At 49.6% G+C, this 18,492-nt stretch overlaps 1 protein-coding gene across 1 annotated transcript in view; it reads right to left on the bottom strand.

The window, feature by feature from the left end:
- The window catches only part of Auts2 (activator of transcription and developmental regulator AUTS2), a 674,097-nt gene extending 657,760 nt beyond the window's left edge, over window positions 1–16,337 (bottom strand). Inside the window, exon 1 of the mRNA XM_090324087.1 lies at window positions 15,786–16,337. Within this exon, the coding sequence (XP_090180213.1) occupies window positions 15,786–16,097 (312 nt within the window). The 5' untranslated portion in view covers window positions 16,098–16,337. The remainder of the gene's footprint in view (window positions 1–15,785) is intronic.
- Window positions 16,338–18,492: the final 2,155 nt, after the last annotated feature.

Raw genomic sequence — 18,492 nt, 5'->3', positions numbered from 1 at the left:
TTAGCATAAAATAAATGAATGTTGGTTATCACTTAAAAATTTTTCGGTATCTTTTTTTCCCTCAAACGTTCCATTTTCAAGATCAAATTTCTTGACCAACTCTATCTATAACCCCCTCCATCTTTTCCTCTATTCAAGAGTCTGGTGGTATTCATCCATCCCCAATCCCCACCGGCTCCAGGGAATACCACAAGACCAAGAAGCTTCGGTCCCCCATCTGCTTCCCCACTGAGAAGACCTCCCACAGCTGGCCCTACAAAGAAACCTTCCTTTCCTGCCCTCCTCTTCTTGGAATTTACAAAAGCACACAGATAGATTGGGGATTCTACTTCAGGCAGAAAGAGCACCAAGAGTCATGTCTACAGCATCTTCCCTAATCTTGAACTTGAGCCGACAATCTTTTCCATTATGTGGAGCTTCTAACAAAGTAAGTCAACCAATTCTGAAAGTCACTACAAACATTAAAGGTCTCAGCACAATACTTCTCTTGGAGAAATGCATTCAAGAACGCTTTTGGAATCCAAATCTTCAGTGGGGAAATACATTTTCAGCCAAGTTAAGCAAAAACACTTCTCTGCCTGCCAAATGATCCCCCAGGGCTTTTCTGCAGGAGGATCACAGTGGCCTCATACCTTCTCCTGTGCCAGCAACACCAAACAACAGAACACCAGAATGTCACCTCACTCATCAAATCCCCCAACAACACTCCTCTAGGTCTGGGCTGTGTTTACCTGGCTGCTTTCCCTCTGGTGCCTAGAAGAGTATCTGGCATAAAGATTGAGCAATGGAAAGGTTATAAGAATGCTAATGGGAGCTGAGAACCAAAGGGGATAACTAGGACGCACATATTTATTCCCTTCTTGACAGCACTTCTGAAAAGTACAAGTCACACCAGCTCGTGTATCCACATAAGACTTTCTAGCGGTAGGGCACCGTCATGACCCTCAACCTCTACAGAACTGTGGAGGTGTGTGACTTTGTCCCCACAGACTGCTACAATTAACTCTTGCCCAGCCATTCTCAACAGGCAGTAAACATTTGTAAATTTCTCAGTCACCTGTCTAAAGCCTTACATCTGGTGCTTAAATTCCTGGTATTTTCTGGCAAATAAATATGTAAATGCATCTCCAATTTGTCCCATGGTAATGAGAGAAGAAAGATCTACCCAGAAGCATTCCTCACAATCCTGAAACAAGAACAAGTGACTAACCATAGTGGCCCCGGCCTGTAATCGCATCAGAAGGCCAAACTAGAAGGATCAGTGTTTGAGGCCAGCATAAGCAAAAGTGAAGAGACCCTAGCTAAAAACCACACTAGAGTTATAATTATGGAGTCATGGAGCAAGTGTAGAGCACATGCCTATCAAGTAAGCTCAAGTCTCAGTATTTACCTACCACTGGGAGGGGGGAGTGCGATGCAAGAGAGAAAAATGGAAAGATGAAAGGCAAAAGTATCTGAGAAGCCAGAAAAGAAAAACTGACCTCACAATTCCCAGGAGAGCCTGTAAATGTTCTGATGAGGAGAGAGAGCCCCCTCCACCCTCCCCTGGACATCCTAACAGAGCTACCCAGAGCATTCCAATACTTGACAGGGAGGCTCCATCCTCAGGCAGCACATGTTTAAAATAACCTACAATTTTAAGAAAACTATGAGGTTTGTTAACTGGAAGTAGGCACATACGTATTGGTTGTATGTGCTTCATACCATTCCATATATATATAAAGTATTTTAGAGATGTACATGTACATGCATTTTATACAAATGCATTTTAATGCAAGCTCAGAGCATAATGGCAATCAAAAGCAGCAGTACTAAAGATGGTTTGGCATTCCTGTGGATTACAGGCACTGGAGGCGTCTGGACCTGCACCTGGGAACCTGCTTCACAGTCCAGCTCATGATATATGTTCCCGTCACACAGTGAGAAGAGACTGGACCACTGTCCGCTTAACTAGCAACCCACCCAAAAGCAGCACAGGCTATGAAATCTTACATACAAGCCAAGTACGTTGGTGAGACAGGCCGGTGTTACTCTAGGGCTCTGCTCTAGAACCATCTAAAATGGAGGCGAGGAAAATATACTCCAGTAAAAACTCAAGTAGAGACAGGTCCAGCCCCCTTCTCCTTGCTGGAGACACCTCAGCCCCTAAATTCAGATGGCATGGGTTCTATTAACCATGGGCAAGTTCCTTCCTTCTCTGAAACTACATCCTCTCTAAGTAACTACTTTGCAGGGATGATGTGAGGGTCACAGGTGATAACACATGTAAATCCTCAATATAAGAAATTTCTCAAGTGGAAAGTCCTTCATAAAGGTGAGATAAATGTTAGCTGGTACTACAATTATCCAAACAGTGATAGATCCAGACATTGAAGATCAAAGCTGTTTCCCAATTGGTGGTGACTGGGCACTATCTTAGGGGAGAGCCATATCCTTATCAGGAAACGAGACACCAATTTTCTTCCCCGAAGGATGCCCAGGCCTCACACAGCCTTGAGGAGAGGCAGCAAGACATAAATAATACAAATACATATAGGCTCTAGATCTAGTCTTCTCTGATGCCAGCTGTGTGACTTTAAGGAAATTTTAAAAAATAAAACCTCTTTGGTTGGAAAGCACAGCACTAGACAGTTGTTTTCAGCTGAAGTTTCTCACAGTCCTTGCTGGCCAAGCCTGGCCGTGCCCACTGGCTCCTATCTTGGCCGGGACTGGCTGTCCCCAGCCCACCGGCTCCTCTCTAGCCAAGTGTCCCTACAGCTACACACCAAGCCATTCCTTCCTCAAAGCCCACACAGCTCCTCCTTGCTGTCTTGAAGGTTGTCGTTTCTTATTCCCCCATCGCCTTCAGATTTCTGCACCGGGGGCCAGCTCCTTAGAAGCCCTGCTTGTGAGAGCCATAGCCATCCGACACGTTACAGTCTTGCTGACGAGATGATAAACGCCATCAGAGGCCTCTGCTTATCACTACACTCTCCCCTGTACCGAGAACTGCATCTTCCTGCCACACAGAAATGCTAATCCAGATACCTCTTCCTTCCCCCAAAGAATGTGACCCTAGTTTATCCCACAGGTTACGGTGGACTTCAGTTCAATAAAATGAGCTTAGTGTGCCCCAAGCCATCCCAAAGTCCCTTGCCACTCAAAGAGAGTCTTCAGATCCCCATCAAGTCTGTTGTACCCAAAAGAGACATGAGATCTGATGACTGACTATTCTGACCCTGAAAATCAAAGCACAACACATCCCAGAAAAGCTGCATTCCAGGACCTCTACAACCAGAGGGCAAACTGTGTTTCTATATGCACTGTCACAAAGTGCCTGTGTCTCTAGGGCCTGTATAAGTCTCACTCCTAAGAGGAAACAAGAGCAGTGGTGGCCTTGGGACCCACCTGGAGACAGAAGTTCTACAAGGAAGGACATACATTCCAAAATGTGGCAGCCACTCACAGCACCTGATTCTGCCACTGAACTCTTTTTTTTCTGATTAAAAGACCCACCCCCAAATAAAATCATGCCTGGACTGACCTACTTTGGGCTCAAATTCAGAACAACAGAGGTTCAGGGAGTGTTCCAAAAAATAACAGTCAAGCACTAAGAATACTCCTGAGGAACCAACTAGCTACAGTATTGTGACAGGATTTGGGCACCGCTAACCAACCTTCCCACAACTGAAGGGAAGACAGGAAATATACTCAGCAAAGGAGTCAATAAGACCTTTACAAAAAGCTCTGTCATCCAGTCTAGCAGTGCTGAAGTAAGCAAGAGTCATCCATTAAAAGCATGGTGACCCATCCTCTAAGCCTGTAATCTAATCCTTAAACTAAAGACAATTTAATGCCTTTGCATGTCCATATGTTTTCTGATGGCGCCTTTGCTGTCAGCGTGTTGCGGGAGCACTCCTTGGAAGACGGAAGTAATGACAAAGCACATGATTGGGAAAGCAATTACATGCGGTGCTGACCATTTTACAAGGGCCATATGGGCTGTATTTCAATAGTGCAATTTCCAATCAGGCTGGCTGTACATATTTCTCTGTCCCTAATCCCAGGTATACCATACTAAAGGAAGTAAGCACAGGTGAAATATGGACAGCAGATGTAGAAAATCTACACTAAGAATGTTCACATGCTGTTCATCTATAAACAGTAAACATAAAGCACCCATTGTCCTGGGAGAAAGTGCCGCCATCTCTGACAGCTCAACTTCACACTATCTCTATAACTGTGAGAGCATCACAGGAGGTATTATTACAAACTGTAATGAAAGACAAGAGGAGACATGAAAAGCTTGGTTCCTTCCTCAGAGTTCAAAACTCCGGAGCGAACACAGAATTCCCTGTTTTATACATACACAAACTTAAAGCATCAGAAATTATCATTTTAAAACCCTGAACTTAATGGTATAGTTGCAATTATAGTGAATTTTTAGTTACAGTTACATAGCAAAGGACATGCCTTTTCTAGGGTCTCCCTTGGAATTAAAATGGGTGAGAACAGAATTCTCCTGCATTTCCATTCTGCATATACAAAAGGACAACTGGTTCAGAAGGCACCTGGACAGAGTAACACCATCCTGAACAGAAACTCCACCTCTCTTCTAAGGGAGAAACAGCCTAGGGGATTGTTTAACTGAAGTCATCTTCAAGTTCCCCTAGGAGTCTTGAAAATTCCATTGCAGCAAGGGGGATAGATGGAATGGGCTTTCTCCTGTCTCCCTTCTTCTCCCATCCACTCCCCAACTGCTAGTCACTGATCAAGTCTAAAACCTGAAGTCCCAATGAAGAGTGAGGGAGCGCACCTCCGACTAGTGGGAAAAGCCACTGGGTTTTCCATAAGAGGCAAATCAAACAGCCATCCTCATTAGCATAGTCTTAGCAGCATAAACTTTCTGCACAGGGCAGAACAGAGAACTGGAAGTAAATAACTTCAAATGTGCTTAGAATAAAGACAGAAAATGAAGATTGGCAAATAAGGAACTATTTGTTACCCACATCTTCAAGAAATGGATATCTAAAAAATGTGGTCTTTCACCAGGAAGCAAGGAGTGCCTATGAGTTTAAAAAAAAAAATCCAGAAAAAAGCACAGCACTAGTAATAAGGTCTCTTTTATTGTAGAGAATAGAATTCCAAGAGGAATGCCAATTTCCAAACTAGGTACATGCAGACAGGAACCCAGAGTAGAATGTAGGCCTACACGACTGGAGACTGTGAGGTGTCCCCCTCGCCCTGCTCTCACAGAGGTGGCTTGAGGAATCCCATGAGGTAAGAAGGGGCAAGTGTGTATCACAGGGACTGGCACCCAGGAGCCCTCAATCGCAAACATCTCACCTCTTACGTTTGAAAGGCTAAAAACCTGCCGTGCAATGCTACTGTGCAATTGAAAGGTCAAGACATTTGCCTAGCATGCCAAGAAGGTGGCCCTGGATTTGATCCCTTGCACCACCAAGAAGTAAAGAACGCATGAGGAGGGGGAGAAAACATCCCAAAAGGTGATAAGGCACTTTCCCCTAAATCCTACAAAATCCTTTGTAAACAATAAGAAAAATGTCTATATTAAAAAGAGGGACGAGGGGCCCAAGCTTTAGAGTCAGGCAGAACTGCTGTATTTCTGAGCAACCTGAGAATCTTGGTGAGTTTCAGTTTCCAAAAACAATAAAGATATCAATCCTGTACATCCATTCGTCCAGGTCGACGGTCCACAGCACTGACTGTCTCCTCTGCAAGGATCACTGGGCAAAGGAGAAACAATTCTGAGAGGCCCCAGAATACACACAGGCAGGGTGCACAGGCTAAAGACAGAAATTTTTGGAAAATGACACAACATGTTAGAAACAGAGGAAGAAGAATGGCTATCTCCTTTCCAAAGTTCCAGTCATAACTCCTCAGTAACACACAGTAAGTCATTACAGCACACATAACAGACCAAGAAAAAGAAAAAAGAAAAAAACAGCATTTGAACTATGCACAGCTCTCCAAGAAAACATGAAGCCCATTGCACTGTGGTCTTCAAAAAAATCTTGTAGATGACTCCAAATTCTCAATGCATGGGAAAGTCATTTCAAAAAGATGAAATCAATGTTCCCAAGCCAAGAGATAAGCTCATATCCCAGCACTAAGATTATCAATAATATACTATTAATAACATCTCTACTATTAATACTCTGTGGCTGGAAATAGGTAAGGGTGGCAGTTAAAATTAATTTGGGGTTTAAAAAACAGAAGAAAACGGGGTAGTTTTTGAAGTTTGAATGGCTCAAAAACAAAAGCCACATGGCCAAAATATTTTCCAATTGAAAACAAGTGTTCAAGGCAGGCAGAAGTGGGGCAATAAGCTCTTGGTATTTTCAAGTGTTACAGAGGACTACTTTGAAGCACCAGGCCTATTTCTGGAATCACATTACAGTTCCGTATTTCCAAAGTTCTAGTCCTTCAACTGACTGCAACGTGGGACAATCTGGTCCATTTCTATATTAGATTACTAAATCATTTTAGAACAATCGTCTTAATACCAGAGGATTCCACACTCATATATGGAATGGTACCTCCCAGGGCACAGGCTGAATCATTCCTAGCCTCTCACCTCCGATTATCATTTTCGGATCCTCCACACTCCCATGTGGAAATAAAAACCGTCTCTGGGGGCCTCATATGCTATGGGATTTAGAGGGAGGACAAAAACAAAACCTTCACTGTGGCTCATACTACTCTGAAACTATCCACTTTCAACACAGAATATTAAAGCAATTTGATAGAAGTAAAACACCCTCAAGTCTCCAAGCTTAGGGCATAAATGGTTGCTATAGAGGCCGGCTTCTTCTGTTATGGTCAATTCCAAAACTGAAGTAGAGGATATTCTATCAGTTAAGATGTTTTGATTAAAGCATTTTCTTCCTCTGGTTGACAAGCTGTAAAAGACATCATAGACTTCCCTAAGAACAATATAGCTCTGCTCTTGGCCTGCTTACAATTTCAAAGCTGAACCATCATACAGAAGTTATAGCCAGGGTGTCTCTGTAATCATGACTCTGAAGTGGTTATGACATGCCACATTCCCCCACGGTATAGATCCATATTCCATGTGCATTGCCTCCTATCCTCCTTAGCACACACTTGAAATCCAAGCTCTGAACTGTAAGCTATGTGGGCATATTCTAGTCACCACCAATTATTCCTGGAATCGCCAACCAAGACCAAGAAAGGTATGAAACCCCACACAGAAAATGCAGCTATCACAGGCCATTGCTTCACAGAGCCTAGGGAGCATCTGAAGAAAAGCGTCTCTAGGAAAGCAGTGTCCATCGTAAGAGACGCACTACATTCCCAGCTTTCCTGCAAGAGCAGAGTCTTCTTCTCAGGTAAAGGATTCAAACTTTTCACAACAAGGTTCCTGTGGCACATTTGGCACAATTCACAGAAACCTGAATTACATCCATTTGTCCAACATGTCAGTCCTGAGTGAAACTAGAGGAAGATGTACATTGTAAATGGGGGAGGCAGAAGCTCTCTGGTTGAAGTTCAACTAAAACATCCTGGTTTAACAAGTATGCTAATGACATCAAGCACAGATCTACAGATTACTCAGCCCCGTCCCTCATTCCCATGTGTTATTTATAGGGCAGCATATCAATCATGTCTTCCTCCTATTTACCTCCCACTTTCTTGTCCTAAAGTATTCGGTCTGTTAAATTAATGCCATCCATGACTGCTGCAAATCTAAACAATGCCTGATAAAAGATTAATAAAATAGTTGGGTTCTTGGAAAACACACATACACACACACACACACACACACACAGAGAGAGAGAGAGAGAGAGAGAGAGAGAGAGAGAGAGAGGGGGGGGGGGAGAAAAAAAATATATCAATGTCTTTTTATTTGCATATTTGGCTGACTGCCCCCTGCAGCAAATATATAAGGCACAAATGCTCAGGTATTCTGGTTTATGGTTTGCATTTAATTCAGGGTGTCAATCTGCTTCTGTTTTAATTACATCCATCTTGATATGTTATTACAATCCCATAAAAACTTCTTCTCATTATATGAACGGCTATAAATACATACACATGACAAACAGTTGTTATAAATTTTCTGGTTCAGCAATAAACAGACAAGATGCCTTAGCCAGCGCGTCATGTGGATTTAATACTTTAAGTCTCTCTTGAGAAGTTTAGTTGAGTCTTCCACTCAAATGCTCTCCAACGTTCCTTGTTTCTCAAGTTACAAGGTCAATGGTAAGTTGTTCAAAGTTTCCCTGGACTGCTTTCCTGAAGAAAATATTTTAATCCACCCCATCCCCAAATACATCTAAATTTGAAGCAGGCCTAGGAACATCATCTTCTCTCCAAACATTATGCTATCTTTCCACTTGACACGGAAGAAGCCAAAGTCCTCCCACTGTCCCCTCACTTACCACTTCAGTACAAAAGGTAGGCAGGGGAATTTTTTACACCTGCCTAAAGGAAAAACCCAACGCACATCCCTCCACTCCTGGGAAAAGTATGGAGTGGAAGAAGACAGCTTGTAAAGATACTAACAGGATGTCGCTGTGGGAACCTAACAAATAAGGTTGGAGGTTGATCAGTAGTCAACCTTATTTGTCGCATTTATTTTGAAAATTTTCCTCCAATCCTTGGGACTCCCAAGTACCTCATTTCATGGGGTGAGTCGGAGCCTGTGGCTCCCAGTGTGATCTACAGCTTGTCAATTAACCCCTCTGAGCTCTGTTTTCATTTGCCAGCTGAGAGAGAAACACATCACTAAAGACCACAGCTGTGCCTAAATCTCATGGAGGTGGCTAGGAAGCACCCAGACCACTTGACCCCACCACCGGTGACTGGAGGAAGATGCATGAAAAAGACTAGGTCCCAATTTCAGGATAACTCTCCTCTAAAAGCATGTTAATCTCAAAACTGCAATTCTCACAAGTAACTCAAAAGTGACCACCGTAACAAACAAGGAGCAGAATGCAGCATAAAATGACAATGACACAAATGTCAATTTTCCCTTTGCCCCAGTGGAAGTCCATTTAAACCATGTAAAATAGCCTTGAGGAAAAGCACAATCTAGGACCTTTGATATTTCTGCCAAGTGATCATATACAAAGCAAATGGGTGGAAATCACTGGACTTTCTATCCTATCAAGAGAAATCCAATGTCCAACAATTATATTTCTCCACAGCTCCACTTTCTTAGTATTTTACTCCTTAAAGTTCTTCAGTATGAAAAACTATTCACTGAAAGACACTCAGCCAGCAACATAACTGAACAGAAATCTACATGGTAAAAAGGGCTATTACTATAATGCTTGGGAGATAACTGCAATATTGAACTATTATCCCTTGGTTTCTTGTTTTAAGTTCATAAAATATCATTGCAAGCAGAAACTTTATGGAGAGCTACAATGAGGTTGTGTGCCTCAGTATGGGGGAGGGTCAGTATGTGGACAGCAAGGAAAATGGAATCCTCATCCTCAAAGCAATTTGGCAAGGTACTAGCAAAAACTAATTCTCAGAATTCTCAGGTTCCAAAGTTAATCAGTTTGGTCAGGTTTCACACACTGTCACAGTCTTTGCAGGTGCCTCAGGTAGTAGCCACAGAGAACTACAGAGAACTCAGGATGTGGAGGTTCTTAGCGAACCTGTTAGCCAGTCTCCATTTCTTACACACTGTGGGTTTTCCCTTCTCTTCTGTGTCAGTTCTACTCACACAGGTCTCCCAGGGCTGAAGGTACCAAGAGTGTATGCCACCACAAGGTGAGGTAGCAAGTTAAAATGGAAGTAAAGCCTTTTTTAATGGTATTTGTATATTATTGGTTCAAATAAAGCCTAAGTGAAATTCAGTTAGGACCTAGGAAATCAAAAAGACAAGACACATGAAACCCAGAAAACTGGCAGATAATGCTACCACAAAGCTAGTAACAGAGACCCTACAAACTGCTAAAGTTTTTTTTTTTTTTAAATCATTCAAGTTTACAAATGTAAAGACCTCGGACTGCCTCCACAACTTCTGTAATCCATTACTTCTTATTGTCAGCATTTGAAACTTTGTTGGCTCTACTTGGGGAAAGGAAAGGGAGTACAAGGTAGGTAGGCAGCAGGCGGATGAGAAACCCAACTGGGCCCTAACATCAGACCGCGCACACACTTGTCCACACTCTCCCTTTATTTTCCACCCTGTCATTCCTTACCAAGTCCTCGGGTTCTAAAGTATGCTCACTTTCAGAACTGAAATGCTAGAAAGTGGCCAGTGAACTAGGCAGTTACCACCAAACTTCCAAGTCAGAAAAGGAAACACGGAGGGGGTGGGGACAAAAACATGAGAAGGGTATCAAGGTGTGAGGAGTAATGCACCTACTACCTGACAAATGTAACTGTACCCCCTCCTTACATTATCCCAACAATGAAAGAAAGGAAGGAAGAAAGAAAAGGAAACATGGAACCAAGACCCAGCTCCCCATCTTCCCTGAATGTTCTAATTCTATGAATTAGTACTTGGGACACAAGCAGCAAAAGGTGGCTAATCTGAAACCATTGTTTTAACATCAATGTCAACCTCCTTTCTCTCGTTCAACCTTCTTTTCCAGGTTGCTTAAAAAAAAACACACACACAGCAGTAATAGAAACTATCAAGAACCAAGAGGGGAAAAATGATGTTGGCTAGAAGGCAACATGGTGGCTTCAGAAGGGGCTCCTTTTACAATGAAAAGTGCAACCCATAGCTCAGGCCACCAGTACTCACCTCATGGTGGGGAGACTAACAATAATCAGCTAAAAGGCTGACACCAGGCAGAGGAGTGGGGAGGAAAAGCTCATCTTCCTGGCTCTGTACCTCTCACACTCTGGTGTAAGCACCAGCAGCCCCAGGACAGCAAGTCATCTACTATGAGCCCGCTCACCCTGGTATCGCTTGGAGACCACCAGGGGCCAGACCTGCCGTGACCTGTATGAAATCCTGGGCAGCATTTCCCCGAGTGGATTCTGAATGCAATACCGACAATACAAGTGCCCTATGGCAACTGCACTGCCTTCTCTGATATCCACAAGTCCCATTAATGTAATAGAGACTTTAATTCTGGCAGAAAGAGACAGTTGTCTGGCCCATTAAGATCCAGACTCTATTTGAGGATAGATCACTCTATTTTGGTGTGGAACACAACCCATGCACATCCTGCAAAGCACGTCCCCTTCCAGCTTGAGCACATCTGCTATGAGCTGGTCTAAATCTCTCAATCAATGATGCTTCCAAAGAACAACTGCTTAAGGAAGACCACACAACTTGTTAGAAGGGACAAGCCTGGTCCATGGGTCTCCACAACTCTGCCAGTCCTCTAAGTGGGATGAATTACCTACTTCTGTACTCATGTCTAACAGCCTTTCCCTGCCCCCAAGATCCTATCACACAACGTCTTCTCACTGGTCTTGTTCTTCTGCTTTCTTCAGTACTCCTTTAGAATGTGCTCTGTGCCCTCCACTCCTACCTAGATACCCATAGTACCAGAGATGGTACTTGTAGGACCATCTTCCTCATGAAAACCTCTCCCACACGGCCTTGTTCACCACCCTGCCTGAATGCTTGATGCACTTGGCTAATATCAGGTATTCAAATGTCTGTCTCACATTTATTTTATATGTGCTAGTTTGAGCAAGTGAAAGGAATACTTTCTTTACATACTACATTTATTTTACATGTTTCTGTCCCAGAGTCTTACATATTTTAAGCATGCCATTGATATCTGCTGATTGATACAAGGAACACGATAAATGTTGGTTTTCAAACAAGTGATAATGAGATCTGGCCATCATCAGTTATTTGAGCCTACTAACATGGCATGCTATCAGTTTATCAGATTTTTGGACTGTCTATGTATTAGAGCCTACTAACATCAGATTTCACATACCCTACTTACAACTAGAGATGTGTGGGTAAGCCTTGAAGGAGTGAAGATATGAAAGTCTCCCTCTGACCCTCTTCCAGAAGTCACTTCTTGCTCCCAAGGCTACAACAGGCCTCTTGTGTGCTAATCCCTCCAATGCCATCTCCACTTCCCTTGACTGGAGGAGGATGCCCCAGAAGCCAGCACAAGAAAGTTTTATGCATGAGGGCAGAAGAATGGATTTGCACCCTTGATCTTCATGTGGCTTCCCAACAGAAACTACACAGAAACCCAAGGACCAGAATGGCACATTATCTGATACCTCACGATACATATATGGTACGAAAACTCCACCAGTCCCCATTTATACTACTTTGCTTACTGGAAGCCACATTGGTGTGTGTGTGTTTTTCTTCTAATATGCATGATTCAGGGGGAAGGGCAGTACTTGCTCTCATTCTGTCATTGAAATACTATACAAATACACAATGCTATATCCATGGTAATTCTGCTCCTCAACTGCATAATGAAAAGAACACCTCATTCAACTTTAGCCTCCTCACCTACCCTCTTATCTTCTATCATGAGACTCTCCATAATCACACACTTGAACTTCAGGGCACAATTACTCAAGATAAGTGTCCCTGTAGAATAGGAAACTATCTCAGCCAGCTCCACTGCCTATGAAGTACAGGACCTGCCAGACTGCCCTTAAAGCTTCCATCACCTTAAATAAAAACCCAACAACAGTGAGGAATATCCCGCATTTTAAAACGCAGGCTCTTGTTAGACAGGTTTATTACTTTTATTCCAGAGTCTAGGAAACCAGGGCTGGACTGACGCTGTCTGCAGTAACATAGGTCATTAAATGGAGTTAGAAGCCTCTTTGCTGGAAGGAGAGTCCCAATTCAGCTACTCAGGCTGGATAAGATCACAGCAATCATTATGTCTAGTAACTCCCAAAGCATGTTGGCCCAGGGTGTACCAGCTACTACTTCACACTGGCATAGCAATAGGCCTGGCCGGGCAAGCCAGTGTTTCTGGTTTCTCCTCACATCCCACCAGCAGTAACCTTGATGACATGAAGTGGCAATTATTTTTATTTCTAAACACAAAGCACAAAAATGCATGTACTTAGAATAACTCTGAGCACCAGTAGTGATTCTTAACATTTACAAACACACTCAACACACATCTCTATGCAAGTTAATTGTTCAGCTGCCTGTTTCCTAATAATTCTTGGGAATAATTCAATAAATCTGTTGGGCGGGTTACAGTGGGACATCAGAGGTTTAGTCTTAACGATGACTGGACACTATAAACTTCCCACGTATGTTCTGACCATCCAATGTGAACACAACATAACAAATAGCTTCTTGTCAAGGAACCTAAAAGACACAATTTGGATTCTTCTGGTGTGTTCTCAATACGAAAATTTATTTATTCACAAATTTTCTACAAAACATGGGCCTCCGAAGATGGGAACACTTGACAGGACACTGGATATTAGGAAACTGTTATTCATGTAGGAAAGATAATGGAGCTCTGGAGGGGTTGGAGGTTTTGAGCATCACAATTAAAGGACTTATATGGACATATCAGCAGGTGACATTATAGTAGACCTGAGAGGGAAAATGAAGTAGAGGGGAAACAAGATGTAGGTTGAAGGTGGTTGAACCTGGGTGTTGGGTGTACTGAGGCTCATACTTACATTTTCTAGAAAGTAATTATTTGAAGTCAGACCACACAGACCTGGCATGAATTTAGATATGAAGGTAGCATAGTTCTAACCAAAGTAACCTGGGTATTGAACATAGAAAAGCAGTAGAAAGAGCAAGGGAAGAAATTGCAGTAATGGCACATTTTGAATTTCATCTTTGTAAAAATATAAAAGTTTTTAAGCCCAATATGAAGAATGGGTGCACCTTCTCCCAAAAGTCAAATGTGCGGCTGTACAAGCCTATCCACTTAGTTATACAAAACAGATTTTTCAAATTGCATCACATTATATCAATGCCACCCAAAGTTCAGATCCAAGCGCGAGAGTCCAGAAGCCCCTCTCGGCTCAGCGGACCGTGAAGCACAGAGGACACACACACAGGAAACACAACCACTTGTAACCAGCTCTTTCAAATATTTTCCTAAGCCAACCACAGATAGCAAAGGTGCCCCAAATATTAGGCAGCATTTTCTCTTACAACTCATGCTGCCAGCTGGATACTGTTTAAAAGCAAGAGGGAAAGAGAAAGAGGTCATCCTTCCCTAAACCTATCCACCTGGACAAAGTTAAAGCGTTAGAGTCCTCATAAGTGGTAAGCTTCAGCATTCTTCATTCTAACTAGTCATCACCATGCTAGAATGCAAGGGTAGCTCAGTCACTAACAGAAATGTCTTAGCAACCACAACCATCACCCTCTTTTCCTCCCAGTCACATCACCACTCTATCACCACAACCAAAAACAGTTCACAGAAAAGAACACTGACAGAAAGACTGTCTCTTTCCCGATATTTAAGACTAACAGACACAGAGAAGCAGTAACCTAAGCATTGACAATCACTGGATGTGCAATTTCAGCTTTCATTAACAAAGCTTGCACATCTGAAACAATACCATAGTAACAGCAAAAAAAAATAATTTTAATAAGCCAAAAGGGAAAAGTTTCCTTCAGGAACCTCAAACTGTCACATCAAGTGTACAGGCTACAGACCAATCCACATCTTGGTTCTGTGCCCAAGAAAGCACGAACCACTCTAAAGACTCTCACAGCCTTCTGTGTTGTGGTGGTGGTGTATTGGGGGTGGGGACAAGAGAGGCATGGGGTAAGAAAGAAACCAGCTAAATTTATAGAGGCCGCTGACAAACGCTAGAGCCAAATGAGGTATGTCCAGCCAAGACAGTTCCTTGTGACCCCTGGATGGTCTCCCTCTAGCCCCCCTCTGCCCATCAGCCTCCACCCACACACCCACCCAGGAGCTTCATAGCAGGCAGGGAAATGTGCATTTTAAACATCAAAGCTGCCTGCAGGTGCCTGAGCAATAAGAAAGACACACATATATACACAAAGCCTATCACTTAAAAAAGAGAGGGAGAGAAAGAAAACACAAGAAAGGGGAGAGGGACAATTGGTGACAAGCCCTTCAGCTTCCAGCTAGGATTTTCTTTCCTCACCAGTCCTCCCTGGTGTCCCTTTTTCTGTCCTTCAACTAAATTGCTCACACACACACGTGCATTTGTATAGATAGATAGATAGGTATTATAATTAACCCTTTCTGTATTAGAGCCCCACGCAGAAAAATATTCCATTCGTCTTCTCTCCCCTCCTCCCTCCTTTCTCCCAACCAGGAGAAAACGCCCCCTTCCCCAGATTCACAAAAAAAAAGGGGGTGGGGGGGGTCAAAGAAACCAGCAGACCCCATCAGCCAGCCTCAGGTGCCCAGGTCACCCGGGCAAGGTATCTACCGGCCTGACACACAGGGACATATGGCTGGGGAGAAAGCACACCCACAGATCCGTCCACAGGCGCCTCAAACCCGGCAAAGAGACTTCCACCAGCCAAGAAGCCATGATTGGGGAGGGAGAGGAGGAAGGAGTAGGGGGCAGAGCTCTCGCCGGAGAGGAGGGGCGCATTGTTGCGATGCCCGAACCCCTTTTTCTGCCCATCTGCTGTGGGGAGGGCGGGGGGTGGGTGCTGGGAGGGGGAAAGGCAGGCGAGAGGGAGGCGTACCGGGCACGGCTCGGCGAGTCCCCCCTGCCGCCGGTCTGCCCGCAGCCCCCGCTCCCCTCCAACAATGAGCCCCGCGGACGCGACGAGCCGGCCCCGCGCGGGGCGGCGGGGAGGCCGGGGAGCGCGGCCCGGCGCGGCGGGTCGTGCGTGGAGGGGAGGGCGCGGGCGGGGCGGGGAGGGGGGCTGCCCTTACCTCCAGCGCTTCGAAAGTGACAAAGCTGGTCATGGCAAATCCATCAATGATGTCCTCCTCGGCCGAGGTGGACTCCCTCCGCTTCCTCCGCGGGGGCCGGGGCCGGGACGGGGCGGAGGACGGGGGCTTCCCATTGTCTTCCTTGTCGGAGCCCGACGAGGAGGCGAGCGAGGGCGCCCGGGTCCGGCCGGCCCCGCCGCCGCCGCCGGCCGCGCCGCCCCCCGGTCCGCCGCGGGAGCGCCGCTCCCGGTCTCGCTGCGATCGCGACCGCCGCTTCTTGCGGAGTCCATGGCCCCGGGGCGGGCCATCCATGGCTGTCCCTCGCCGGGGTGTCCCCGCTGGCCGCCCGCCCGCCGCGGCCGCACACGCACGCAGAACGGACGCGGAGCCCGGCCGGCCCTGCGCCGGCGGCCTGCCCGGCGCCCCCCGCCCGGCCGGAGCCGGGAAGAAAGAGCGGAGGGGGAAGGGGCGGGCGGCGGGCGGCGGGGCGCGGAGCCCGGGCGCCGCGCGCAGGGATGGCGGAGCGGCCGCTCTCCTCCGCGGGGGAAGGAAGAACTCGGCCGGCGGCGGCGGCGGGCGATAAATCAGAATAGCGGAATGCTTTGATCCGGAGCCCGGCCCGCGCCCGCACCAGACGCGGGGCTCCCCCTCCGCCGCGGGGCCCCCCGAAGGCCGCCCCGAAGTGGGGGGCGGCGGCGAACTTCACCCCCCTCCCCGGCCGCCGCCTCTCACGCCCGCCGCCCGGGAAACTCGCGGCCCGGCTCCCCGGTCGGGCAGAAGCGCACCGCGCGGAGGCCGAGGCCGGGGGGCCGCGGGCGAGGGCCGGGCCCCCGGGCGGGGCGCATCCCGGGCCCCGGCGGCCGGGCGGGGACGGGCTGGGGCGCCGCCGCCCGCTCCTCGGGAGAAGCACAAACAATGCTGCGCACGGCGGCGGCGGGGCGAGCCGGCCCGTCGAGGGGGACGCGGGAGGGGAGCTCCGCCGCCCGAGCCCCCGGGGCGCCCTCGCCGCCCCGCCGGGGGGGGGGGGAGACGCGGCCGCCGCACGCGCGTGCGCGCGGGGCCGCCGCCGTCCGGTCCGCGCCGGCCGCCGCTAGCGCTGCCGCCGCCGCCGAAGCCGCCTCGACAGCCCCGAGCCGGAGGGCGCACGGCGGGTCCCCGGGCGGCTGCAGCAGCGGGAGCCCGGGCACGGCCCCATCCTCCGCCCGCCTCGCGCCGCTCGCGCTCCGCCCCCTCCGCGGCCGGCCCACCGCCGCCGCCGCCGCCGCCCGCCTCAGCCTCGCCTCAGCCTCGCCGCGGCGCCGCGCCCGCCCGCCCGCTCTCGAGTCGCTCCTCGCTCAGGCTCCGCGCGCGCGTGCGTGTGCCCGCCCCGAGCCCGCGCGCGCGCGCCCGTCCGCACGGCCCCTCCGCGCACGCGCCTCCGCGCCCCCCCCCCCAGCATGGCGCGCGCGGCCCCGGGCCGGCCGGGTCACGTGGGCCCCCGCGCCGCCTCCTCCTCCTCCTCCCCGCCCCCTCCCCAGTTGTAGAGTGAGTAGAAAAGCGAAAGGCTGGGGGCCGGCCGCGCTCGCGAGCCCGGGGCATGCGCGCTGGCGCGGCCGGGCCTGCGCACTCGGGGGCGGGGGGGGGGCGCCCCGCGCGGGGCGGAGGGGACGCGGGGAGGCGGAGCGACCCGCGCTCCCGCAGGTGGCCCGCGACCCCCGCGCGCGACCCCCGCGGCCGGCCCCGCCCCGGGGCGCTCGGCCGTCCGGACCCTCGAGGCGGGCCGCGCCGGAGGCGGTGGGAGGAGCGGGAGGACGGGCGCGTCCCGGGGCTCCGGGGCCGGGAGCGGGCGCACGCGCGGCCTGCGCGCCGTCCTGGCCGACGGGCAGAGTTTGCAAACTTTCTCCTCCCACGTGGTCCCCGCGGCGTGCGGCCGCGTCACCCCGCGCGGGCGGCGCCTCCCCGGGCCGCCGCCGCAGCTCCCGGCCGCCCGGGACGCCCCGGGGCCGGCGGGCGTCGGGGCGGGGCTCGGGCAGCCCGCAGCCTCCGCCGCGCCCGGGACCCGGGGCCGCCCGCCGGGCTCCCCCGCTCCCTGCCTTCCCCGGGGCCAGGTAACGAGTTGCGCCAAAGGCCTGACGGCCGCCCCAGCCCAGCGGCAGAAGCGCCCGGCAAAGTGGCTGCGCGCTCCCCGGGCCAGTGGAAGGGATCCGCGGGCACCGAGAGTCCGGCTCCGCCGGGACCCCGGACGCGGACCCCGACGCCGCCCTCTGCGGACCCCGCTCCCCCGGGACCCCGGACGCGGGCCCCGGACCCCGACGCCGCCCTCTGCGGACCCCGCTCCCCCGGGACCCCGGACGCGGGCCCCGGACCCCGGACGCCGCCCTCTGCGGACTCCGCTCCCCCGGGACCCCGGACGCCGCCCTCTGCGCGCCCCGCTCCGCCGGGACCTAGGACGCGGACCCCGGACGCCGCCCTCTGCGGACCCCGGGACCTCGGACGCCGCCCTCTGCGCGTCCCCGCTCCCCCGGGACCCCGGACGCCGCCCTCTGCGCCCCCCGGGACCCCGGACGCCGCCCTCTGCGCCCCCCGGGACCCCGGACGCCGCCCTCTGCGCCCCCCGGGACCCCGGACGCCGCCCTCTGCGCGCCCCGCTCCGTCGGGACCCCAACACCGCCCTCTGCGCGTCCCGCTCCGTCGGGACCCCCTCTGCGGACCCCAGGACCCCGACGCC

Source organism: Megascapheus bottae, chromosome 34, assembly GCF_031878675.1.
Source record: "Megascapheus bottae isolate mThoBot1 chromosome 34, mThoBot2.hap1, whole genome shotgun sequence".
Lineage (NCBI taxonomy): Eukaryota > Metazoa > Chordata > Mammalia > Rodentia > Geomyidae > Megascapheus > Megascapheus bottae.
This window is presented reverse-complemented; position numbering and strand designations above follow the sequence as displayed.